Raw genomic sequence first — 27,500 nt, 5'->3', positions numbered from 1 at the left:
ACACACTCGACCTCTGACCCCTGAACCAACCCTCACACTCGACCTCTGACCCCTGAACCAACCCTCACACAAGCAACACACACTCGACCTCTGACCTTTAAACCAACCCTCACACAAGCAACACACACTCGAACTCTGACCCCTGAACCAACCCTCACACTCGACCTCTGACCCCTGAACCAACCCTCACACAAGCAACACACACTCGGCCTCTGACCCCTGAACCAACCCTCACACTCAACCTCTGACCCCTAAACCAACCCTCATACTCGACCTCTGACCTTTAAACCAACCCTCACACAAGCAACACACACTCGACCTCTGACCTCTAAACCAACCCTCACACTCGACCTCTGACCTTTAAACCAACCCTCACACAAGCAACACACACTCGACCTCTGACCCCTGAACCAACCCTCACACTCGACCTCTGACCCCTGAACCAACCCTCACACAAGCTACACACACTCAACCTCTGACCCCTAAACCAACCCTCACACTCGACCTCTGACCCCTGAACCAACCCTCACACAAGCAACACACACTCGACCTCTGACCTTTAAACCAACCCTCACACAAGCAACACACACTCAACCTCTGACCCCTAAACCAACCCTCACACTCGACCTCTGACCCCTGAACCAACCCTCACACAAGCAACACACACTCGACATCTGACCCCTAAACCAACCCTCACACTCGACCTCTGACCCCTGAACCAACCCTCACACAAGCAACACACACTCGACCTCTGACCCCTAAACCAACCCTCACACTCGACCTCTGAGGTTGTTTGTACATAAGCATTCACAGCCTTTGCCATGACACTCGAAGCTCAGGTTTATCCTGTTTCCACTGATCCTCCTTGAGATGCTTCTACACCTGGACTGGAGTCCACCTGAGGCGCACACCTGTCTATATAAGGTCCCAGAGTTAGCAGTGTGTAACATGTTGTTTGTGTCCTCCACAGGATCTGCGCTGGAGCGTGTCTCAGTGTCGCCCCCTGCGGGCGCTGACGGGGCGGTTGCGGGCGGATTCGGGGCAGCTGGAGTCTCTGAAGGAGGAGTTGGAGAGACTCAAGGACTCTCTGTCCGTCCTGCAGGAACTCTTCACTCTCCGTCACTATCAACGTCTGCAGGAGCGCTCGTCCGTCCTGCAGCAACACCTGCACACCTGCTCCAGCCAGCTGGGTATCCGCACACACACACTTCACCTGAAGTGACTTACACTGCTTTGGTTCATTCATTCCCTGGGGATAGAACCCATGACCTTGCTCTACTTTTACAGTGTGTGTGTGTGTGTGTGTGTGTTGTCAGGTTGTGGCAGGTTGACGGGGATCAGCGCTCCGCTCACCATCAGATCTTCAGGCTCACGCTTCGGATCATGGATGATGGACACCATGATTGACAGTTCAGACAATCGTGTATGTAAAAGATCTGATCCTACACACAACACATCTGTAGTTTAACCAGACTAGAAAAATATATCCAGGTTCCAGGTAAGAATCCTGGTTCCCTATCAATCAGTCACATTCGACGCTATGTCTGCTCTTCATTCATCGTTCCTGTGTAATCTGAAAGAAATCTGAAAGATTAATGGTCTGGCATCGACTAATGAAAATCGGCCAGCTCGAGGGGCGGCACCAAGCATGCATTTGAAAATCTCACTGCACGTAATTGGATAACACTACGACCAATCACAACAAGCCCCATGCGCTTAGCTACCAGTGGAGCTCACTGGTAGATTGGACTCTACTGCCGTATCCGGTCGGCAAAACAGCAAAAACGCCCTTCTTGCAAAGGAACGATTCGATCTGCGTCTTCTGTTCCTCTTTTAGATAAAAAGCCAAGTCTAACTCGTTCATTGTAGCGGCCAAAGCCGTTTAAAACAACTGGTATTCATCCATAGCCATCTTGCAATGTTTACTAATGACTTCGACGTCATAGTGCTGTCGTCATCTCATCTCTGGCCCGCCTATATCAGATAACCCGATGTGATTGGTGCAGCTTGGATACAAGAGTGTATTTCATTACTTGACGCCAGAGTAACTCGCTGAGCAATTCAACTTGTGCTCTTGCGAGAACTCTGGGTTTCCAGGGTAAAGTAGAACAAGAGGGTTCCTATACGTGTGTTGGTGTGACGGCGTGTTCCAGTGGAGGTCACGGTTGCTGAGTGTGAGTGCTTCAACATCTAAAGAGCAGTTTCCCTAAAAGAGTAAACACAGGTGTGACGTCACAGCCTCAGCAGAAGCCTTCACCTAGGCCAATGTCGAGTTGAACCAATGTCGAGACCAAGTCTCCAGCCACTCCCTCAGGGAAGCCATGTAAGAGTGCCACCACACTCACTGCCCCATGGCGTCTGGACGCCTGGCTAGTGCTTACCAGCTCGTCTCGCTGGGTCACTCAGATGATCAGACTCAGCTATGCGATTCAGTCCCCCCAGGTTCAGCAGCGTCCGGTTTACCTCAGTGGCAGACAACCCCGCGTCTCTATGAAGACCTGACCGCCCTGAATCCACTGAAGGAGGAGGGCTTTCATATCCTTAACTGTCTAGATGACTGGCTCATACTGGCCCCATCTCAAGATCAGTCATGGTGCTCACACACCTCAGCCGCTTGGGGCTTTGGGTCAACTGGCAAAAGAGCAAACTCTCCCCCGTGCAGAGGATCTGGTATGGAGTTGGACTCGCTCACGAACGAGCGCTCGGGGCGCTGGAAGGGGCAGCAGTCGTTGCGTCTTCCATAGGGATCACAATTCATCAGTTCAGTTCTGATTTAACATCAAACGTGACTGACTGATGAGAACGTCTAGGTTACTTATGAGGCGTTACACGTTACGTTACATTAGTAACCTAGACGTTCTTCATCTTCATCAAAAAGATCTTGAGTTTTAGCTGTTTTAGCTTATTTTAAAGGTGTGTGTGTGTGTGTGTGTGTGTGTGTAGGTGTGGGTGATGGATGGGTATTTGAAGGGCAGGCGTCTGGTGGAGTATCAGTCACTCTATGACTTCGCTAATAGACAGAACTTCATCATCCATCATCTTCCTCACCCGTGGGCAGGTATGAATGACTATCTATCTATCTATCTATCTATCTATCTATCTATCTGTCTGTCTGTCTGTCTGTCTGTCTGTCTGTCTGTCTGTCTGTCTGTCTGTCTGTCTGTCTGTCTGTCTGTCTGTCTGTCTGTCTGTCTGTCTGTCTGTCCGTCCGTCCGTCCGTCCGTCCGTCCGTCCGTCCGTCTGTCTGTCTATCTGTCTGTCTGTCTGTCTGTCTGTCTGTCTATCTGTCTACCTACCTACCTACCTACCTACCTATCTATCTATCTATCTTTCTATCTATCTATCTATCTATATATCTATCTATCTATCTATCTATCTATCTGTTTGTCTCTCTGTCTATCTATCTGTCTGTCTATCTATCTATCTGTCTGTCTGTCTGTCTGTCTGTCTATCTATCTATCTATCTATCTGTCTATCTATCTATCTATCTATCTATCTATCTATCTATCTGTCTGTCTGTCTGTCTGTCCATCTGTCTATCTATCTGTCTGTCTGTCTGTCTGTCTATCTATCTATCTATCTATCTGTCTGTCTGTCTGTCTGTCTGTCTGTCTGTCTGTCTGTCTATCTATCTATCTATCTATCTATCTGTCTGTCTGTCTGTCTGTCTGTCTGTCTGTCTATCTATCTATCTATCTGTTTGTCTCTCTGTCTATCTATCTGTCTGTCTATCTATCTATCTATCTATCTATCTATCTATCTATCTGTCTGTCTGTCTGTCTGTCTGTCTGTCTATCTATCTATCTATCTATCTATCTATCTGTCTGTCTATCTATCTATCTATCTATCTATCTATCTGTCTGTCTGTCTGTCTGTCCATCTGTCTATCTATCTATCTATCTATCTATCTATCTATCTGTCTGTCTGTCTGTCTGTCTGTCTGTCTGTCTGTCTGTCTGTCTATCTATCTATCTATCTATCTGTTTGTCTCTCTGTCTATCTATCTGTCTGTCTATCTATCTATCTATCTATCTGTCTGTCTGTCTGTCTGTCTATCTATCTATCTATCTATCTATCTATCTATCTATCTATCTATCTATCTATCTATCTATCTATCTATCTATCTATCTATCTGTCTGTCTGTCTGTCTGTCTGTCTGTCCATCTGTCTATCTATCTGTCTGTCTGTCTGTCTATCTATCTATCTATCTATCTATCTACAGTATCTATCTATAATCTGTCTGTCTGTCTAATTCCATATTTTTTCCTGAACTGTGCGATATAAACAGTGTTGTGTGTGTGTGTTTGTGTGTGTGTGTCTCAGGCACGGGTCACGTGGTGTACAACGGCTCCCTGTACTACACCAAACACCACAGTAACGTGTTGATCCGCTATAGCCTGGCGTCGGGTGTGGTCCAGCACCAGCAGCCGCTCCATCAGGCCGGGTTCAACAACACCTTCCCGTACTCGTGGGGCGGCTCCTCCGACATCGACCTCATGGCCGACGAGCTGGGCCTGTGGGCCGTGTACAGCTCCACCCCTCACGCCGGGACTCTGGTGCTGAGCCGGCTCGACCCGCGCACACTCGAGGTCCAGCGCTCCTGGGACACCGGCTTCCCCAAACGCAGCGCCGGCGAGGCCTTCCTCATCTGCGGGACGCTGTACGTCACCGACTCGCACCTGGCCGGAGCCAAGGTCCACTTCAGCTTCCACACGGACACGGCGTCCTACGAGTACACCGACATCCCCTTCCACAACCTGTACTCACACATCTCCATGCTGGACTACAACCCGCGCACACGAGCGCTGTACACCTGGAACAACGGACACCAGGTGCTGTACGAGCTCACGCTGATGCACTTCATCAGGACGGCCCGGGACAGCGACGAACCACACGCTGATTAACACCGTTGTGTGTTTACCGGGACTCAAGTCACCTGTTTTTTTCTCTCCATTCTGTCACCTGATGGAGTTTTGGTTCCTTCCCAGCATGCAATAGCCGTCATTTCTCTGTCTGTTAACTATAGACCTTATGCGCCAGAGAAACAAGCGCAGCCATCTTTAGAGTATTGCCTTTGAACTTCCGTTCTTGCGGTCGCTCTGTGTATCACTATGGCATCGCTGTCCAGGAGTGATTAGCTGGTGAAGTGGATTTACTTAATGTAAAGTTAAGTCATTCATTTGAAGTCATTCATAAAGTCAGTCGTTCATTTGCACGACAGCAGAAATCACTGATATGTCTGATGATTCTGCATGACTGACGCATGTAAAGCTGAGGCCGACGTTTACGTTATCATATTTTACTCTGCTAAAAGTGGAAAAATGCATCTTCAGTTTCTGAAACGTCTTTTGTGGGGGGAAAGTAGAAAATGTTGTGACTTGTACCTCCTGTATGTTCATGTCTGTAAAAATGTAACAAATAAAAAAATACATGTGTCAGGTGTTCTCATTTTTTGGTGTGTTTTTATATATTACATATATAGCCTACATTTACATATTTATGAGACAAATTTATGATGCAAAAAATCAACAAATATGAAACTAGAATATTAAGAGCTGTTTCTCTAAATTCCTTTGTATTAATTATTTTTCTTTGTATTAATTATATAATTGTTTATTTTACCTTTCATTTATTTTTTCATTAATGTAATGTTATTGTAGTAGTATCATTGAGACACTGCTATAGTTATTTAAATATTTCCAATTAGATTTGTTTTTGTAGTTTACATTTTCATTTCTTGATTTAAGTGTTTACTCACAATTTTTACAAGATGAAACAATTTAGAACTTGGCATAACTAGAAATATATCTGTGAAATGTATAAAAATGCCCATGGACGTTTATTAATTTGCCTGACTTTAGAGTTAAAATAAGAAATAGGCTATCTTGATTTTTAGTAGTTTTAACGCTGTTTTATCTTTATTTCGAATAATCTCGAGGCTCCTTAGAAGTCCGCTGAGGAACCGGTTTATAACTCTGAACATGCGCAGTCCTCTGTGACGTCGCCGCGGTGCATCGTGGGAGTTGGAGTCGTTAGGTTCTTCCTGTTGTTTGACTGAGGGAGTGAGTTGAGTTTAGTTTCACTGTTTTGAATCGAGAATAAACCTCATAACCAACGTAATTCCGTAAGTACTGAATTCCGCCTCTCGTGTTCATTAAAGCCGCTTGTAACCAGGCTAATGTTTAAATGCGGGTGTTAGTGCTGATTATATCGAGAGTTTGAACCTAATGGAACAATAACTAAGATGATCGCGCTGCGTCGAGCTGATAAACCAGTGAAAACAGTATTAAAAGTGTGATTAACTAATAGACGTGAGATAACGTTATACGTCAAGATAAATCACTTTCTTTTTCTTTCTTTCTTTCTTTCTTTCTTTCTTTCTTTCTTTCTTTCTTTCTTTCTTTCTTTCTTTCTTTCTTTCTTTCCGATGATGGTGAGCTTTTGTTGATGATGATCTTAAATTTACTCATGTTGATGTAAGTTTTAAGATGTCATGATCAGTAATGCTGAGTTCACGCCATTACATATTTACCATAAATACTAAATGTCACGTGACGTTCTACTCGGAGCATCACGTCCTCCACTGGAAATCATGCGTTTCTAAGGCAACACTATCAACAATCTTCAGTGGTCAGGTGGTACAAGTTGGAGGTCTCAGAAAATTCACTTTTGTACAAGTTGTAATTAGGAGCTCCCCGGGGACGTGAATGCTTTTTACAAGTTGGAATCTGGTAATTACGACCTGGCGTAGTTGCGTATCATTAATAACGTCTCGTAATGTGTCTGTCTGTAGATGTCTATGTACGATCCGTCGAGCGGCTCCAGCAGGCCCATCACTGCGGTGGCCTGGGCTTCTAACGCCACCACCTGTCCCAGTCATTTCAACCTGGTAACCATGACAACCACTCACACTTGCGGTCACATGGCCATATGATGTCACTAACCACGCACATGTATGTTTAGATCAGTCAGACGGAAGATGGAGGCTCCGCTAACTTCATCCGGGGGTTTGCGATGAAGTCGGGATACTTCCTGTGTTACACTAAGGTGAGATGCATTACAGGGTCCTATAATGCTAATATAATAAGCCTCACATGACATCCAGAGTATTTTTTTCCACTAGCTACACTCCAGCAGCAGGAAGAATAAAGAACATCATTCGCAAACATTGGCACGTTCTTAACAGTGACCCGACACTCAAAGACATCTGCGCTGAGCCGCCCAGGTTTATTTTCAGACGCGCCCGCAATATTCGCGACCGATTGGTCCACTCAGATATGATTATTTCACCCTCTACTACTTGGCTTCCCAGCCCACCTCTGGGTTTCTATAAATGTGGCAATTGTGCGCAATGCTCTAATTCGACCAATGCGAAAGACTTTTCACATCCCCGCACTGGTAAGAAATATTCTATTTCTTCATTCATTAACTGTAACAGTACTCACGTAGTATACCTTCTAAAGTGTCCCTGTGGACTGGTGTACATAGGTCAAACAAAACGTCAACTTAAATTAAGGATAGCTGAACACAAAACAGCAATTCGTACCCAGAACTTAACATATGCCATGGCGAGGCACTATAAGCAGGCTAATCATGGTTCCCCTGCATCATTGAAGTTTTGGGGAATTGAGAAAATCACACCCCCACCCAGAGGTGGTGATATTATCAATAAACTTCTATGCAGGGAAGCGTTCTGGATACATACACTTAACACTCGAGAACCTTTTGGTCTAAATGAAGAATTGGGTTTAACATGCTTTCTCTAAACATTTAAGCATATTAAAATACAGTACCTAAGATGAATATACTTTTATTCCCATTGTATTGTGAACTGTTTTTTTTTTTTTTTTTTTTTTTTTTTTTTGATCTGTATGTGGGTACTTGCCCTTTAATGATTGATGTGTGAGTGTGACACCTTGGTTTAGAGGGGTGTATTTTTGGGTGGCCAACGCCCCCTTAATCACACCTGTTGATGATCTTTATTAATGGCTTCATTGCTCATTCTCTCCAAGGACTCTGATGAAGATGTAACATTACATCGAAACGTTAGTCATTTATTGTTATGCACCTTAAATAAATATTTTTAATTAGTAGACATCTGTGCTGCACCGGCGATTCCTTTTGTCTCCTATAATGCCCCTTTTCACAAGATGTAAATAAGTCTCTGATGTCCCCAGAGTGTGTGTGTGAAGGTTTAGCTCAAAATACCCCACAGATCATTTTTTACAGCATGTTAAAGTTGTCACTTTTTGAGGGGGAGCAAAAACGTGTCGTTTTGTGTCTGTCCCTTTAAATGCAAATGAGCTACTGCTCCCGGCACAGGGGGCGGAGCTTCAAGAGCTTGTGTGTGTGTGTGTTAGCAGCTCCGATTACCTCACACATATGAACTGAAAATTAATAAATAAATGTGAAAAGACGGATGCTACAGCTTGACCTCTTCTCAACAAGGACTGCGTGTTCCCGGGGGTGGGGTTTATGTAAATTTAAGGGTTTGTGATGTCACTAACCCGTGAAGAAGCTCATTGTAATCCCTACTAGTCGTTTGTTGTAGTCCTTAAAAAGCATTTCTTTAAAAGCAAATATCTCCGTTTGCTTTGAACTTTGAGCGTTGTAACTTTGCAGATGTTGTTTGTGCTCAAACAGCAACATTACACACTAACTAAAGTTAGAAAAGTCAAATCATAATCAACCACCCCTTTCTCGTTCTCGTCTGCCTCCGTCTCGTAGGATCTGTCCGGTGGGATGGTCGTGGCGGATGCGCTGTTGATGTCGGATAAAGAGACGATTCCTCATGGTTACTGTTACATCCCAGAATACCTGGAGCCCAGTAAGACGGTTCACTGGACAGATCTGCTTCTCCTGACCTTCTGACGTGCGGTGGAAGAGTAAACCTGTGTGTGTGTGTGTGTGTGTGTATAGAGGCGTCTGTGGGGAAGAAGAAGCGCATCTGTGTGCGGATGGTTCCAGTGGGCAGCGTTACGATGGCGGTTCTAGATCTCAAACTGACGGCGAAGAACAAGACCATGGTGCAGCAGTACACCTGCCTGGGGTGAGACTCGCTCCATGCTGGCTCGCCACTTTTGAAGGGCCCCTATTATGCTATTTTAAAGTTTCCTAATGTTGTTGTGGAGTCTCCTACAACAGGTTTACATGCATCAAAGGTCAAAAAACTGTTTAATTTCCTCATAATATACATTTGCACATCACCACATTTTCAATGACTCTCAAACGACTCGTCAGATGAATCAATCTCTCTAAATCCCGCCTTTCCGTGAGATACTCTGCTCTGATTGGCCAGACAGCTCAGTCTGTTGTGATTGGTTTACGTACAGCGCGCGCTTTGAAAACATAAATGCCCATTGCCATAACAACATCAGCTCTGCGTGTCCTGAGGCTTCCTACACCGTTAACTAAACACAGTAACGAACAATGGCGTCGATTTGACCATATCAATGCGAGCGCGAGTCCGATGATGAAACACTGGAAGAACTAGTTATTGAACCCGAACCTCCATCAGGACGACTCGAGCAGGACTCAGTGTTTCTCAGTGATACTCTACTCAGTTTGAGGCATATTGTATGAGATGTTGCAACTGTACAAATCTTGCTCCATGCTTAATCTTTCCTCAAAGTAGTGAGAACAACAGACGATCTGCATTAATAGACACAGTTTTAGGTAATAGTGGCCCACAACTGATCAGCAGTAGTATTTCAGTAAGACAGTGATAACGTGAGTTAGCCAGTTAGCAGGAGACCTACACAATATAAAACTCAAAACTTAGTATTTTGAACACCATCTTTGAAGAGCAAGCGGTGTGCCAATCCTGCATTGAACTCTGAGATTTGAGAAGCAGTCGTCACTGAAATAAAGGGAACACAGCAAAAGTTTAGGATTATACTGCTGTGATATCATGATAAAGATGAACTTTAACCTCTGACTCTTCACAGCTGCTGTGTTTGAAGCTGCGCACGCAATATGCTAATGTTTCGCCTTGACGTCACAACGAACCGGCTTATGACTCCTTTGAAAAACGATTCATTTCATTGGCTCAGAGTCGACTCTTACTTTTGAAAGACAAAACGGTGCACTTTCAGATTTAGATCTACTGCAGTATCTCCTCTCTCAATCAGTAGAAAATGTGGTTAACACCCAGTCATGCTTGAAAAAAAAAAAAACGCCATATACCGTGAAACTGGTATAATTTTGAAAAGTACAGTGATATAAATGTTTGGTTCTACCGCCCAGCACTATCAGACGGTCCATTCACCCGTTAAGTGTTTGTTTGTCTGTGTGTGTGCGTCAGGGACATGAATGGCTTCGTGGTGTGGTGTCTGAAGGGCCCGTTCTCCAGCCCGATGCCTCAGGCCAAGCCTCGCAGTGTCAGTCTGGACCTGCGCAGTCTCTCCCTGGACGGCCCCGGACCCCCCCAGCCGCTCAAACCCAGGTACCACCACATCAGCGAGAACACTGGAGTCTGTTGGTGAGGCGTGAGAGACTCCAGTGTTTGCATGATTTGACTGCTAAATCAGGCCGATGCAAATCAGCTGTGTGTGGAGAGCAGCGTGTAGAGTCAGAATCCCCAGCTGCTCTCCACCACTGCACCTTTACTGTGTTCTGTGTTTGATCTGTTGTCTAGTGCTGACTGAAGAGCTGCAGCCTCACGGTCTTCACGCTGGTTGCTAGGGTGTTGCTATGAGGTTTCTAGGGTGTTTGGGGTTGTGGTTAGGGCGTTGATGTGTAGTTTCTAGATAATTCAGGGTGGTTGCTAGGGTGTTGTTATGTGGGTTTTAGGGTGATTGATAGGATATTGCTGTGTAGGTTTTAGGATGTTCAGGGTGTTGCTAGGGTGTTGCAAGGGTGTTGTTATGTGGGTTTTAGGGTGATTGATAGGATATTGCTGTGTAGTTTCTAGGATGTTCAGGCTGGTTGCTAGGGTATTGCTATGTGGGTTTTTGGGTGATTGGTAGGGTGTTGCTGTGTAGCTTCTAGATAATTCAGGGTGTTGCTAGGGTGTTGTTATGTGGGTTTTAGGGTGATTGATAGGGTGTTGCGGTTCTAGATCATTTAGATAATTCAGGCTGGTTGCTAGGGTGTTGTTATGTGGGTTTTAGGGTGATTAATAGGGTGTTGCTGTGTAGTTTCTAGATAATTCAGGATGTTGCTAGGGTATTGTTATGTGGGTTTTAGGGTGATTGATAGGGTGTTGCTGTGTAGGTTCTAGATCATTGAGGTTGATTGCTAGGGTGTTGTTATGTAGGTTTTAGGGTGTTGCTGTGTAGTTTCTAGATAATTCAGGGTGTTGCTAGGGTGTTGTTACGTAGGTTTTAGGGTGTTGCTGTGTAGTGTCTAGATAATTCAGGGTGTTGCTAGGGTGTTGTTATGTGGGTTTTAGGGTGATTGATAGGGTGTTGCTGTGTAGGTTCTAGATATTTCAGGTTGGTTGCTAGGGTGTTGCTATGTGGGTTTTAGGGTGATAGATGGGGTTTTGCTGTGTAGTTTCTAGGGTGGTTTCTAGGGTGTTGCTGTGTAGGTTCTAGAGTGTTTAGGCTGTTGCTTTGTGGTTTTCTCCCTCTGACTGTCTGTCTCCATAGCAACGCTCCCGATATCCCACCGAAAGTCAGCCGTCGGCGCAGTAAGCTGGACATGAGCAAGCCGACAGAGGGAGTGTATGACAGCGGTAACCATAGCAACATCTATGGTATCACAGGTACAGCAACAGGCAAACTTACTTCATCATCCTTTCAATCTGTTTCCTGTATATATCATCACATACACATCATGCATTGTTATTCTTGATATCACTAATAATGGTTCATCATTCGTACATAGATTTCCTAATATAAATCACATGTGGTACGAGTAAAAACATGTCAGTCACTCTTGTTTGTCTGTTCCCTCAGCGATGGATGGTGTTCCTTTCACTCTACACCCCAAGTTTGAGTCTCAGTCCAACACAAAGGTCAGAGGTCACTGCATCACTCATTTACATGCAATCATCTGGTCATCATGGCACAGTAAACAGTAAAAAAGTTCAGGAAATGATTTTATTTATATGTAAATGACTTTATTATGTGAGGAGAAAGAGTTTGCTAGTTGTTACAGAATTTAGATCCTGAAAAAAAATATTATTCATGCATACATCTCTGACCACGGCATGCTTTCATTAACCAATCATAATCAAGTGACCAATAACAGCTTGCTGAACTGTGGTGTGTGTGTGTGTGATGTGTGTGTCAGGTGTCTGTGATCACACTGAGTGACATCCGAATCAAATCAGTGCAGGACATCGAGAACGAGGTGAGATCCTGTGCAACACTTCACTGAGTTCATCATTCTGATAATAAGACATTATTCTCAGAGATTTCTGTCTCTGGCTCTGCTGAGGACTTTTATTTTGAAGCCCTTGTTTTTGTTGGTGTATTTGTGTGTGGTTGAGCAGAAGTGACTCTCAGATGTTTCTCTGCAGTATAACTACACGTTTGCAGTGGAAGAACAGGCAGCGAAGAGAATCCGTCCGTCCATGTCCTGAACGCTTCCCTTCTTCAGATCATATTCGGTTCTTCATATCAGCTCTGATCTATGCAATCACACCGTGAAATTATGGTTCTTTCTGGTTTTATGATCAAGTCTTTCTCACACTACTGGTTCTGGCTGTTCTCGTTCTCTGTTTCTTGCCTGGGTTTGTTAAACATGAAGGATTTTCTGCATGCAACACACATTATGTAGATATGTCTGTGTATGTTACAGTTTTGTGTGTTTCTGCGAAACACTAACGAGCGAATCAAAGTGCATCTCGACAAAGAGATATGTTATATTATGAGGCCAAAATGATTTGGGATTTTGAGCTGTAGTTTAGTATTTAAACAGTGTATTTACACTTCTTTATTTATCTCATAAAGTGTACATTTTAAGAAGTGTGGGGACCAAAAATGCTCTTGTATTCTCTGAATCACTCTTTTGTCTGTTTAAATGCTCTTTTATATATCAGATGGTGCTCTGTGAGATAGTCTTTTTACTTGCTCTGCTGAAATTCTGTCTATTTTGTGGAATTTTAATAAAAATTATTTATAAAATCAGATTTTGGCTGAATACACTTGCAGGTTTACACAAAGGAAATTAAATGTTAAGTCATTTTCTGTACACATTTTACATGTTGAGACTACCAGTTCATATTTTTCGTTTTAATTGTTAATATTAATTTTCTATACCTACACAAATGTGTTATTTTAAGGATCACAATGATTATAGCCCCAGTAAATCAGTTCCTCAATCCATTAAAAACTGCAACAAATGTGATTATATCATGTTGCTTTATCCAACATATCAATGAAACCATAGATATTATAAATGTATGTATTATGTCTATAAATGAAACAACTGAAGCACCTAATGCTGATTATCACCTAATTTAAACGCAACAGTTAAATCCAGTCTATGGTTAAATCCCAGACAGTGAAATACATACTTTTGTTTTGAAATAATGAATGCTGTTTCCGGCCACTGGAAGTCGATCATTGGTTCGTTCACACGTCAGTCATGTGACCACGCCCTTAAGTGGGCGGAGTCTGCGCGGCCTGATACTGGCCCGACCGCCTCGCTTTCAGTCACACCTACACTAGACACTGCTGCAGGATGGACCGAGGATATTCTTCAGGTTAGTGATTTAATCTTTATTCACTTTAAATAAGCATCTCTCTGTGTTTAATGCTATCGTTTGTATGCTGGCATCATGTATTACTCTGTATTTGAGAAACGCAGCTCGATGATTCGCTGTGTGCGTGAAATGGCGCAGGTCGAAATGAAGCGGAAAAAACGTTTTAATCATTCATACAGATCTTATTAGTCCGTTAGTTTCCTTTTTGTGTAAGTATTTACATTTTAAAGTGTAGTTTCATCGATTGTTGTCAATGTCGACGTAAATCCCATTGTTATTGTCTGCTTGCGGAAGCGCGCACACGAACGCGCTTTTCGAAACACGAACCATTAACGTATTGTTAAATCGCTCAAACTAATAATATTTCTTTTTCTTGTGAGGGATTTTCCGCTGTGAAATGTTTTACACGAGGCCCGATTGCTCGAGTTCACGCGCAGCGATAAATTCTGCAGTTTAGCGTCTAAAATGGCGAATCGAAAGAGAAGAATCGCCATATTTCCTCGCTAAACAGACACTGAGTGCTGGATCGGTGAAATGGGGGCGTTTAGTCGTAAAATGGCTGCCGTGTCCATTCTGCTGCTCTATTGTTCGATTATTCGGTTGATTGTTTGGATATCAGTGTTAATCTACAGTATTCACAGTTATTTGAGTGTACTGCCATCTTAAAAGACCTCATGCTATTGTTCTTTTGTGGCTTTAAATCCGTGTCTAGTGTAACCTGCGTAAGTTCATCTCTATACGCTTTCTCTCGGGAAAACAGACATCATCATCATGTTTAAAGAGTCAGATTTACATTTCTGTCCAGTCTTAATGTTATTTTGAGTGAATGCCCCGCCCCCTCATTACACTGGCCTGGCCAGTTATAAGCGTTCCAGCTAACAGACTTTTTACTTGATATGAGTCTCAGAGACTGGAGGAGATTGAGTATATCATGAAGATCATTTAGAGGACTCGAATATGATACAGTACTAGGGTTATCAGCTTTTGGAAAGAGCGACGACATCTTAGTGTATAAGTTGTAGATTTCACCATATATCGGCAACCATATCGGTATTGGCTGATGCTCATTTTGAATGTTATCGTTATCGGCCAGATAAGAGAATTTGGCGGATATATTAAAGCCGATCAGTAATGTATTATTTCCTCCAACTGGGACGCTTCAGATGCGCACTGTTCAACATTATGTTTCTGAATTGTTTGAAATATGATTGGAATCACTTCAAAAACGAAAATACAGTAAAGTCCAACAAACGTCTGTCATATCGGCTACATACATAATGAGATATAGGCTAGTATATAAAATTGTGTGTATAGGACATGGATTTTAATGGTGAGACTTTTTGTTTTTGTAATTAGGCTCTCAAATTATATAGAAATTTTGATTTAGATTTATCGCCCAATATATCGGTTATCGGCTTTCAAATATGAAGAATTATCGGTTATCGGCCTGAATGTTCATATCTGTGCATCTCTAGTACTTTGAGATGAGTTTGGGATGTGTGCCGTGCATCATGTACATGTTTGTGATCTGGTCAGGATTCTCTGGATGGGGAGGATCAGGAGGAGGAGGAGGAGGATCGTCCCGAGGTGAGGCACGCTTTAGTTTACATGCAGAATCATGTAGGGCTGGGTATCCATTCAGATGTTCGGTCCGATTTGCAAGCTCTGAATTCAATTCTCGATTCGACTCAACCCTCAGGCTCGGGCAGCTACGACATGTACGGCTATAAGGACTCGATGTCGGGGGGCAGCGGGGGGTTCGGGGGCAGCGGGGGGTACGGCTCCAGCGAGCGCATGAAGAGGGGTCTCTCAGGGGGATCTCTGCTGTCCTCCGGCGCCACCGCAGACGCCGTCATCGCCAAGATCAACCAGCGCCTGGACATGCTCACGCAGCTGGAGGGGGGCATGAAGAGCAGCACCCGGGAGAGGTACACACACACACACACACAACCACTCATGCATGTCTACAGATGCAGGGGTTATGCTTTTTTGCGTATTAAAATGTTGTATGCAATACAATTTCACTCTCAAAATAGTTCAGTTTAGTTATTTTCTCATGTCGCACTAGTTTGTCTGATAATAATTGGTGATAATTTACTGTAAATTTGGACAAGATCCTGTCTAGATGTCGTCTTGTAGGCTAGTCAGGGTAGATGCCATATTGCGTTGGATATCGATCATTTTTATATATTCACATAGAAAACAGCTGGTTTACATTATAATATTTCAATGTTTTTACTGTATATTTGATTAAATAAGCGCAGCCTTGGTGAGCAGAAGAGACTCTAGTTTACATCTTCCCCTCAGAAGTTTTTCTAAAAAGTTAAATGTGGCGTCTACCCTGAGGAAGTTGTTTTTAATGATTATGCTCAGTTCTTGGTGAACACACTCTTTTTAATGCCCTCCTGACCATTTGAACACACACAAAAATCATGTTCAGACGGCCCTCACAGATCTAGCGCTCCAGTTAATGCTAACAACGCCCTCACAGATCTAGCGCTCCAGTTAATGCTAACGGCGCCCTCACAGACCCCAGAAGTCCAGAAAACAGCTGTTTTACGTTGGAATAATCTTTCGCTGTTTTTACAGTATTCTTGATCAAATGAACACAGCCTTGGTGAGCAGAAGAGACTCTTGAACGCTAGTGTACATCTTAAATTGATCGTAAATTTAAATGTGGCGTTTACCCTGTGGAAGCTGTTTTTTGTAATGATTTGCTGTCTACGGTAATGCTCAGTTCTTGGCTAAAACACTTAAAAAGCAGTTGACGTTCTTTTAAAATGCCCTCCTGACCATTTGAACACAAAAAAACCCGTTTCATGTTCAGACGTCCAGATCTAGCGTCCCAGATAATGCTAACGACGCCCTCACAGACCCCTAGAAGTCCCTGCTATCTCACTGTTTCCACCTCGTTGCCTTATATGTCCATCTGTGCAACCAGTCATTCTGAAGCTTTTCCACAGCCTTCCCACAGTGCACCTGAGAAACAAACAACGTGGCTGTGGAAGGGCTTGAGTTTGTTTGTCATCTTGAGAGCTCATGATGAAAATGCAGCCGATGGTCGGTCCCCCGCTTGACCTTTGCTCTGCGCCTCCCTCCCTCTGCAGGTTTGACCAATACGAGTCTTTCGACTCGCGCTCCGCCTCCCTCGGCCCCCGAGATCTCTACAGATCCGGTAGCTTTGGGTACAGCGACTCCCGGGGCGACATGATGGCCCAGCGCGGAGGCGTGGCCTTTGGGGTCATGGGCGGAGCTGGAGGGGGCGGGTCCGGCTTTGACGGATTCGGATCTGCCAAAATGCGGTCGAATCGAGACTCCGCCTTCTCGGGCTCCGGCTGGGGGGCGGGGCAAAGATCCCCGCGAAGGGGTGGAGCTTCAGGAGGGCGCGGCTACAGCCGCAGGCAGGACTCCTCCTCCTCCGGAAGTGGGCGGGGCGGAGGCCAAGGCCACTCCCCCGCGGGGCGAGGAAAGCTGCCCTCGCTGCTGGCCAACCGCATGTACCCTGACAGCGGGGCCTTCCAGTCCCAGCGCGGGCCCCAGGACTTCCGGAGCTTCGGAGGGGGCCCGAGGGCCAACCGGCAGCGCGGCCGCAAGAGACCCCTGAACCGAGTAAGTACCTCCCACTCCCTGCGGGGGGGCGGGGCTGAGAGATCAGCAGAGCCAATCAAGCGCATTCATCCCACCAAACAAACAACCCCTGGAGGAGCCCCAGCCTGCCCACATTTGACCTTTGACCTCTTAGTTACACACTGGAGGATAATTGTAAAGAGTCACATGATTACAGGGCGGTGATAAATGGGTGTGTTAAAGGGATAGTTCACGTTTAAAAAAACGCTAGGTGTGTTCGACTTCGAGGAGTTAAAAAACGTTACGTTTTGGTTCTCGTAACGACGTAGAAGCGTTTTTATCGTAGCATCAAATACACAACAGTAATGCTTTTTATTCAACACTTTTATGTTCTGCCCTCATCCTTCCCTCGGGTCTTTTTCGACTTCAACGAGGAGTTAAAAACCGAGACGTGAAGTCAGACACACTCTGCTTCTTGACGTTTTTTTAACATTTTTTTTAATCATAGCTAAAATGTCAAATGCACAGATGTTTGCCACGATAACGCGTTTTATTCAACACTTTATGTACTGCCCTCATCCTTCCCTCGGGTCCCTTTTGTCGCACTTTAACAACGAATGCACAAAACATATTCAGTGGATTCGAGAAGGTTTAAGGTTGAAATTTAAAAAAGTAACACATCCTTCCCTCTCGGGTCAATTTGACCCCCTTAGGAATGAACGGAATGCGAGGAATGCTTCAGTACACATAGAAAAACCTAAAAATGCTCAAGATAGAAACTAGAAATGCTAAAACTTGACCAAAAATGATTTTATAATGTCTACATGTGTATCTGAATGCATACTGGAAGAGAACTGGCTTTAGGACCCAGCGGAACAGCTCGTTTGCTCCATATAGAGCTATAAGGCCATCTAGAGTCATGAAATATCATCTTATATTATTATTTTCCACAAGAGGTCGGCAAAGACACCCCAATGTAAGATATTTGGAGCTGAATTAAAAGGTTTATGCATGAATTTGTGTTATTTAAGTTGAAATAATGTGAAGAATGTGCTTAAATTACTATTTATTTATTGATCAAATCTAGTAATTTAAAGAAAGAATTGCATTAAAAAACAAAGTAAGCATAATTTTAGGGCTTCGGGTCATTTTGACCCGCGAGGGAAAGATGTGTTACAAAGTGCGAGGGAAGGATGATGTACAATAATAGTCAGAAAAGTTCAGCATGAGCCTAAACTATTATTAACCATTTAAAAAGCCGAATAGTTGGGATCTATATTTTTAATCCGTTTGATAAATATGACGCCATACACACCAGCCGACAGCTCTTGACCTGCGCTCGCGGTTGTTCGCGTGTCGAAGTCGAACACACCTGTTGTAGATCCTCTCATCATTGACTCAGCTTCATGACTACACACACGCACATGACCTCAGATCTCATTTGCATATGTGATGATGTCACGCAGCAGGTGAAGTCCCAGCGCGACGGCCAGAAGAAGCGGAAACAGACCCTGAGCGCCGCCGACGAGCCCGAGTCCAAGATGGGCAAAACCGAGACCGCGAGGGAGAGGAGGGCCACCGGTACGAGCACACCTGTGTCCCATGATGCCTTCTGATCTCCTGCTTCCTCTGTGTGTGTGTGTGTGTGTTCATAAGTGTGTTGTGTTTCAGAAGCCGCCACCGAAGAACACAGGCGGGATTCGGAGGAGGCGAATGAAGCCGTCGCTGCTGTACGTTCACCTTTATTTCAGTCGTCTGTGAGTTTGCTTATGTGATTGACCGTTCCAGACACACAACTAACGCTTCTCTCTGCTCTTCAGGACTCCAGGGCAGAAGATGGAGGCGAGAGTGCTGGTGCGTCTCCTGGTTTCTTCTGCTTTTATTTAATGGGCTAAATATGTCAATTGAATATAGATTTCAGTGTCAAAAAAATCCGTATCAGTCAACCACAGTTTTTTTAAACACTCTAGTGGACAAATGTAACGAGAACTACTGCAAAAATGGATTGTCCCGCCTCCAGCTGTTTCTGATTGGTCCATTAACTGACATTGGTGTGCACGATCTAGTTCACGCCCATTAAAATCCCAGTTCTTCCTCTTAAATCTCCTCTAATTTAACTCAAATTCCTCTCAAATTAAATGTATTAAAAGTTAATTGCACTGCAAATGACTTAACTTTGACTTTAAGTTGACGCTCATGGTGTTTGGATGTGACGTGTGTTTCTCTCTCTCTCTCTCATTAGCAACATCCAATCAGGACGAGGGAGCTCAGGGCAAGGCGAAGCAGACTCCACCCCCTGCATCAAAAATCAGGAAGAGGAGGGGCTTCTTTGAAAGGTCAGGGGTCAAAGTGTCCGCTCACAGGTCAGGTTCTTTGCTGTCCGTGTATGGTGAGTGTTCTGGGGTGTGTGAGGCTCACGTGTGTGCGCTCGTTCCCAGGGTGACGTTCGCCTGCTCCGTCTGCAAGTTTCGCTCCTTCTACAGCGAGGACATGGACGCCCACCTGGAGAGCAAGTTCCACAAGGACCACTTCAGGTTCCTGTCCAATCAGCTGTCCAAGCCCACCACCGACTTCCTGCAGGTGCGGGCGCTTCCCTTAACGGCCTCATCGACGTATTAGTCTTTCAGTTCTTTTTTCCTTTATCATTTTGCCTGTTAAAGGTGCATATTTAGGAGGATCTGTCGACAGAAATGCCATATCATCTACATAATTATGTTTTCAGTGGTGTATCAAGACCTTACTTAATGAACCGTTGTGTTTTATTAGCTTAGAATGAGCATTTCTCTCTACACACATTCAGTTTTTTATTTTTTTTTATCATTTCGCCTGTGTTAATGCCGACCGCATACATTTTGGCACAGGTGTGTATTGCTATTAGAATTTTACTATTTCACCCCCATTTCCTTTAAAAAAAAAAATCTATTTTGCACTAGAAACACAAAATAGTTCCTCTCAGGATCTTAAGGACAAAAATGTCCCCATTAAAACTGCAATTTTTACTCCCAGGCCATCTAAAGGTGCAGTGTGTAAGTTTAGCAGCATCTAGTGGTGAGGCTGTGAACTGCAGCCAACAGAAGTTACGGTGGCCGACAGGAAGTGATGTCGTCGCCTGAGACAGCAGAGAGTAGCCAGTTCAGCAGTGAGGATTCTTTACAAAGATAAATTAAGAAATTAGGTCTGCTTAATTATTCAGTAAAGCGATATGTTATTGTGAATATTATTGTCACCTGTTCATCATTGTGTCAGTGTTTTATTCACTGACTTTAGCTGAAGCTTCTTATCACGAAGAACAACATAGTGACGAAACGCGTTTGTCCGTTCAGGGCCACCGTAGAAACGTGGATGTAAGCGGACCCGCGGTGTGTGTAGAGAGAAACGCCTCATTCTAAGCTAATAAACACACAACGGTTCATTAAATAAGCTCTTTATACACCACTGAAAACACAGTTATGTAGATGATATTGCATTTCTGTCAAGAGATCCTCCTAAATATTACACACTGCACCTTTAAGTATAAAATGATGCAGTATTTCTTAATAGGCTTTCATTAAAAACTTTATTTTTCTTTTACCAGATGTTGCCATTTTCTCAGGTTTGGCCTGTAAAGCAAACACTCGCTTCATTCCTGTCTTCTGCTGCTTCATATTATAGAGCCAGTTGGATAAATTATGCAGATGTGTGTGTGTGTCAGAGTGTGGTTTGTATGTGTGTAATAAGAAGAACGTGTGCCTGTAATATTTGAGAGCGTGTAACTCAGTCGCTCCGCCCAGTGGAGCTTCACTGGCACTAACTGGGAACATTCGGCTCATTTCTGGAGATATCCGCCTCAGATTTGGAACACAACTTGTTTAGATTTATGGCTTTGTTTTTCTTGCAGATTTAGAGTTCAACATGTTTCATAAAATACATATTTCATATTGTTCATAAATCATTGTCATATACCTAAAACTATATAACTTTTTTTTTTTCTTTTTTTTTTTACTTTTCTTTTTTTTACGTAAACACTAATCTGCCACGGGTCTTTAATGACAGTTTTTGGACTTGGAAATGTTTTGTGCACTGGACCTATGTGTCACTTTAAGCGATGCACAAGGGTTATTAGTGAACCGATACTGGTGTTTTATAGGAGTATCTGAACAATAAGTTCAGGAAGACAGAGCAGCGAGTGAATCAGATGGAGAACCACAGCGCCACCATCTGTCAGGTGTTCAAAGACCAGGATCTGACGCGAGGTACGGGGATCTCTCATGATGTCATTTCCTGTCATGTAGTTCATTACGCTGTGTGTTGAAGCATGTGTGTTCTCAGGTTACTGATGCACGGACACAGTTTTATGCACCAGTGTAACCCAGTTGTCCTTGCGTGCACATTAGGGAAATTATGTTTTATTTAAGAACAATTGTTTCAAAAGTTCATGCACTTTAAAAAGTGAATGTCATTTAAAAGACGATTGATTTGGTTTATATTTGCTTATTGCGCCCTCTAGTGGGCACAGGAGACAATACAGCACTGTTTTCCTCCACCATTAAGTCTTGCCTTTTAGAATTTGAAAATAAAATTGTCAGCCATTGTGACCGCCCTGCTGGCCTGAAGCTCATGATGTCACTTCCTGTGTAGATCTGGGCATGGAGCACTTCATGAAGAAGGTGGAGGCGGCTCACTGCGCGGCGTGTGACGTGTTCATCCCCATGCAGTACATGCTGATCCAGAAACACCTCAAGTCCTCGGACCACAACTACAACCGCAAGGTACCCACCGCATCCGATCGGTGTGTTGAGCTCCTGGAGAGATGCTGGTCTGACCCGTGTGTGTGTGTGTGTGTGTGTGTGTGTCAGGGCATGATGGAGCAGTCCAAGAGGGCGAGTCTGTCTGTGGCGCGCAGCATCCTCAACCACAAGGTCATCGGCAAGAAGCTCGAGAGCTACCTGAAGGTTCGTCTCATACTCATACTCGCCATATTTAGTACTTCTTCTGTTTTTAACGAGACCGCATCTTAAAATTTGGTTCTACGTTTGGTAGACTTAATCGGTTTAATCAGTTTATAGCCATTTCCCCCCGATATTTAAGCATTTTTCCTGAAGATATCGGTTTCTACTGTTTTGTTTGTTACTTTATTATTCCAGTCAACTTGTTGTCTCATACTCCTCAGCATTTTAAACACAAATCTTCATTTTAATTTTAAGTTTTTAATTTAGATTTGTTTAATGACTTCATTATTTCATTGTTTGTCCATTTGAGAACATTCAACTTTGTCCATTTATTTTGCCTAGTGTTAAAATATTTTTTTCAGCTGCTGTTGTAAAAGTGAAAAAACAAGTTGTTGTTGTTGTTGTTGTTGTTGTTGTTATTGTTATTATTATTTTTTGCAAACAATTATAAAGAAATGGCAAGTTACTCAACTATTGAGTGGGGATGCACCGATATGAACATTTTGGTTGATACCGTTAACCAATAATTCTTTATATTTAAAAGCCGATAATCGATATATTGGCCGATAAATCTAAATCCAAATTTGTATATAATTTTTTTAAAGCCTGATTACAAAAAATGAAAGTTTCACCATTTAAAGTACTCAATTATGATGCTCTCACTATAACTTTATGTAGCCTTATGACAGCACATAACTGTATTGAAGTGATTCCAATCATATTTCAAGCAATTCAAACCCATCATGGTGAACATTGCGCATCTGAAGCGTCTCAGCTGGAGGAAATCATCCATTATTTATCGCTTTAATATATCGGACAAATTCTCTTACCGGGCCGATAATGAGATATATATTGGCCGATACTGATATGGTGGCCGATATATCATGCATCCCTACTACTGAGTTAATCGTTAAAGTAGACGTACTCCAATAACGTTCATTTTATTTACAAAATAATTTTTTACGTTGTAGCGTTTGGTGTTAATTTAGCATTTTGTTCAACTGTGCTCTCGTTCAGTATGTTTGAGATATTGCTCGAGTTAACGAGTTTCGCTTAATTCGCAGGGCGAAAACCCGTTCAACGGTAACCAGGACGACCAGGATCCCGAGGACTCCATGGTGATGGACGTGTCCGAGGGCGATCTCACCAATGAAAGCCTGAACGAGGTCAAACAGGAAGAGGAGGAGCCTCAGGCAGAGGGGGCGGAGCCTGTAGCAGAAGCTGTGGGAAACGGGGCGGGGCATGATGAGGAAATGAAGATGGAGATGGGTGGAGCCACAGAGGAGGAGGGTGTGGAGGCGGGTGAAGGAGAGGAGGAGGAGGAGGAGGGAGTGGAGGGCGTGGAGGTGGGCGAGGAGGAGGCGGAGCTTGCCGTTAGCGCAGACGCAGTAGCGATAGGAGATGCTAACGCCGCCGCCGCCGCCGCGCCCGTCGAGTAGCCGCCAACTAAACCGCTGATTAGCGTTCGTTTGGAGAGTCAGTTCTACATCCTATTCCTTTTGAACTTTATATGAAAACTGACCTTGGGTCAGGGCAGATCTCCCAGAATGCACTCTGCAGCCTGAGGACCAATCAGAATTGACCAGTCGTCTTGTGTTCATCCAATCACAGGATTGCTCCGCCCCCTCTCTACGCCTGTGTCCCGTTCGGTCCGATTAGATACACGCGTGCGTCATGTGACTGTTGATGTGCTATTGAGATGATTTCAGTTTGTCACGTCTTTACACGCTGAAGTAAAACGTTTAATTTCCTTCTCTCTTTTTTTCTTTGCTCGTTTTTTTTATTTGGTTTTATGGACGTGGCCTGTAGAGATTAAATACTTTAATTTTTCAAATTTCCACTCATTGTTTTTCTCTTGTGTTGAGGAAATAAATGTCTGTAAAGTCATCAGTGTGTGTGAGTGTTTTCTGAGCGAGTGTCGATGTTCTGCTGTATATATTCAGTTTCATTTTGTTACGATGCAATCTGTTTTGTTCAGCTTATTCCAACTTAGTAAAAATACAACATTGACGGGAGTGTGTTTAACTGATATTTTGCTCTTTTGAAGTCACTCTTTATCAAACACTGTGTTCTAGTGGGTATAGAGAGAGACAACACATTAAGAGTGACGGCAGGGTCCAAATAAAAGTGAGAGGTGGAAATTAAGTGTTTTTGTTATATATACTGTATACACACACACACACGCGCACACACACACACACACACACACACACACACACACACACACACACACACACACACACACACACACACACACACACACACACACACACACACACACACACACACACACACACACACACACACACACACACACACGCAAACATTTTCAGAGGTCTGGTTTTGTAAGGTAAGTGTATGAATTCTTAGGTTGCCATTGAAGCATAAACAAGCCATTCTGTCAATGTGTCTGAAGACACTATTCATTAGGGGCCATCATTAGTGTTCTCCCGCTCCTGAGTCTATGGCAGCCCATAGATCCGCTTGCGGGAAAGTTATGATATTTGGTGCACTGATAGAGCACAGTCTGAACAGTCACCATAGCAAATTTGGAGTCTCTAACTCAATTCCTCTAACATAAACTCACATTTATGTTAATAACTTGTGAACTATAAGAGATAGAAACAAAATTCTAAAACACAATTTTCCTGGAGCTCAAGGCGATTCGACTCGGCCCGGTGTCGTCATTTTCCGTCACATCCCTTTTACCGCCATTTTGAAGTTTCCGAAAAACCTACTTCTCCTGACTCGTCCTCGATGGTCTGATTTTCACCAACGTTGGCTCAGATTATCTGCAGGCAAAAAGTTATTCAAAGTTTTTTGATGAACCCAACTGTTCTCAAATAACACATCAACAGATTTGTTGGCATGGTGCCATGCTGATTCTAAAGCTACAACTATAGACACCAAACTCTATTATATATATATCTTATCTATCTATATATACAGTGAGGAAAATAAGTATTTGAACACCCTGCTATTTTGCAAGTTCTCCCACTTGGAAATCATGGAGGGGTCTGAAATTGTCATCGTAGGTGCATGTCCACTGTGAGAGACATAATCTAAAAAAAAAATCCAGAAATCACAATATATGATTTTTTAACTATTTATTTGTATGATACAGCTGCAAATAAGTATTTGAACACCTGTCTATCAGCTAGAATTCTGACCCTCAAAGACCTGTTAGTCTGCCTTTAAAATGTCCACCTCCACTCCATTTATTATCCTAAATTAGATGCACCTGTTTGAGGTCGTCAGCTGCATAAAGACACCTGTCCACCCCATACAATCAGTAGGAATCCAACTACTAACATGCCCAAGACCAAAGAGCTGTCCAAAGACACTAGAGACAAAATTGTACACCTCCACAAGGCTGGAAAGGGCTATGGGGAAATTGCCAAGCAGCTTGGTGAAAAAAGGTCCACTGTTGGAGCAATCATTAGAAAATGGAAGAAGCTAAACATGACTGTCAATCTCCCTCGGACTGGGGCTCCATGCAAGATCTCACCTCGTGGGGTCTCAATGATCCTAAGAAAGGTGAGAAATCAGCCCAGAACTACACGGGAGGAGCTTGTCAATGACCTGAAAAGAGCTGGGACCACCGTTTCCAAGGTTACTGTTGGTAATACACTAAGACGTCATGGTTTGAAATCATGCATGGCACGGAAGGTTCCCCTGCTTAAACCAGCACATGTCAAGGCCCGTCTTAAGTTTGCCAATGACCATTTGGATGATCCAGAGGAGTCATGGGAGAAAGTCATGTGGTCAGATGAGACCAAAATAGAACTTTTTGGTCATAATTCCACTAAACGTGTTTGGAGGAAGAAGAATGATGAGTACCATCCCAAGAACACCATCCCTACTGTGAAGCATGGGGGTGGTAGCATCATGCTTTGGGGGTGTTTTTCTGCACATGGGACAGGGCGACTGCACTGTATTAAGGAGAGGATGACCGGGGCCATGTATTGCGAGATTTTGGGGAACAACCTCCTTCCCTCAGTTAGAGCATTGAAGATGGGTCGAGGCTGGGTCTTCCAACATGACAATGACCCGAAGCACACAGCCAGGATAACCAAGGAGTGGCTCTGTGAGAAGCATATCAAGGTTCTGGCGTGGCCTAGCCAGTCTCCAGACCTAAACCCAATAGAGAATCTTTGGAGGGAGCTCAAACTCCGTGTTTCTCAGCGACAGCCCAGAAACCTGACTGATCTAGAGAAGATCTGTGTGGAGGAGTGGGCCAAAATCCCTCCTGCAGTGTGTGCAAACCTGGTGAAAAACTACAGGAAACGTTTGACCTCTGTAATTGCAAACAAAGGCTACTGTACCAAATATTAACATTGATTTTCTCAGGTGTTCAAATACTTATTTGCAGCTGTATCATACAAATAAATAGTTAAAAAATCATACATTGTGATTTCGGGATTTTTTTTTTTAGATTATGTCTCTCACAGTGGACATGCACCTACGATGACAATTTCAGACCCCTCCATGATTTCTAAGTGGGAGAACTTGCAAAATAGCAGGGTGTTCAAATACTTATTTTCCTCACTGTATATAATATCAATAGCTGTGCCCCAGTTTTGAAGACCGTGGCGAAAGCTGTCCCGATTCAAACGCTCCGTCAAATGCGCTCTTCGTTCGCCGTGAAATGAAGGAGCCAACAGATGCACCCTTCGCTGCCTTGCCTATCCCAGAATTCATTGTGTACTGGTGACGACCGATTTATTTAACTGAGAAACTGCCAGATTACTATAACTGTCAATTTACTTGAATAATATAATGTATGTAATGATACAAATGAAAAAAACAAAACAATAAAAGTTCAATGTTGACTTGTGGTGCTATATAAATAAAATTGAGTAGAGCTGAGAACAACTCCCGGGACGCAGTTAGCAATATTGTGACAATACATTTTGTTAATAATAACCAGTGGTGGAATGTAACGAAATACATTTACTTTGTATTTAAGTATAAATTCGATAAATGCTTCTTGTGAGAGAGAATACAGTTACTGACCTCTATAATTGCATCCTAGATGGCTTTAAGGAAAGTGAAAACAGGAAGCAATTTTCTGAAAGTAAATATTAAGAAATCATGAAGATGTGCTCATCATACATTTTACCTCGTTTATTTGTAAATGTAACTAATCAACAAACAGTTCAAAAAGAGTAAAAAATCTCTTTTTTAATGTGACATACTAGCATATAAGCAATATGACGCATATGTCTGAGGTGTAGATTTAACAAATCAAAATGACCATTCATGCCCTCTAATGCAACTATTATCCATTAAAGACATAATTGATAACTAATTGGAGCAGCAAACAAGTGTCTCTGGAACTATTTTATATT

General features: G+C 43.4%; 4 protein-coding genes across 8 annotated transcripts in view; all 4 read left to right on the top strand.

Annotated features, from left to right (window-relative positions):
* olfm2b (olfactomedin 2b) overlaps positions 1-5,427 on the top strand; it is an 8,436-nt gene extending 3,009 nt beyond the window's left edge. Inside the window, exons 4-7 of one of the 2 annotated variants that reach the window (XM_084402594.1) lie at positions 971-1,190; positions 1,317-1,423; positions 2,944-3,058; positions 4,324-5,427. In XM_084402594.1, coding sequence (XP_084258720.1) covers positions 971-1,190; positions 1,317-1,423; positions 2,944-3,058; positions 4,324-4,904 — 1,023 coding nt within the window. In that variant the 3' untranslated portion in view covers positions 4,905-5,427. The remainder of the gene's footprint in view (positions 1-970; positions 1,191-1,316; positions 1,424-2,943; positions 3,059-4,323) is intronic. The other variant, XM_084402595.1, reaches the window with a different exon arrangement.
* Positions 1-27,500, top strand: part of LOC311286453 (apoptosis-associated speck-like protein containing a CARD) — a 467,220-nt gene that overhangs the window by 165,680 nt on the left and 274,040 nt on the right. The gene's annotated exons all lie outside the window — the stretch shown is intronic.
* mvb12a (multivesicular body subunit 12A) lies at positions 5,996-13,076 on the top strand. Its single transcript, XM_084402633.1, has 10 exons — positions 5,996-6,124; positions 6,794-6,889; positions 6,964-7,047; positions 8,728-8,827; positions 8,920-9,049; positions 10,304-10,444; positions 11,592-11,707; positions 11,901-11,959; positions 12,238-12,297; positions 12,467-13,076. Exons 2-10 carry the CDS (start codon positions 6,794-6,796, stop codon positions 12,527-12,529), a joined length of 849 nt encoding a protein of 282 aa, XP_084258759.1. The 5' UTR covers positions 5,996-6,124; the 3' UTR covers positions 12,530-13,076.
* Positions 13,546-24,036, top strand: akap8l (A kinase (PRKA) anchor protein 8-like). 4 transcript variants are annotated; one of them, XM_084402526.1, is made up of 13 exons: positions 13,546-13,654; positions 15,191-15,241; positions 15,354-15,582; positions 16,762-17,263; positions 18,688-18,802; positions 18,893-18,951; positions 19,042-19,075; positions 19,464-19,557; positions 19,660-19,801; positions 21,348-21,453; positions 21,839-21,969; positions 22,057-22,152; positions 23,214-24,036. In XM_084402526.1, exons 1-13 carry the CDS (start codon positions 13,633-13,635, stop codon positions 23,586-23,588), a joined length of 1,956 nt encoding a protein of 651 aa, XP_084258652.1. In that variant the 5' UTR covers positions 13,546-13,632; the 3' UTR covers positions 23,589-24,036. The 4 variants fall into 4 exon arrangements, with proteins under 4 accessions (XP_084258652.1, XP_084258651.1, XP_084258650.1 ...); XM_084402525.1 differs by having other exon boundaries at positions 19,464-19,584; XM_084402524.1 differs by lacking the exon at positions 13,546-13,654 and having other exon boundaries at positions 15,151-15,241.

This window comes from Rutilus rutilus, assembly GCF_951802725.1.
Source record: "Rutilus rutilus genome assembly, chromosome: 2".
Lineage (NCBI taxonomy): Eukaryota > Metazoa > Chordata > Actinopteri > Cypriniformes > Leuciscidae > Rutilus > Rutilus rutilus.
Note: the sequence above shows the minus strand (reverse complement) of the source record. Positions and strands in the feature narration are given on the sequence as shown.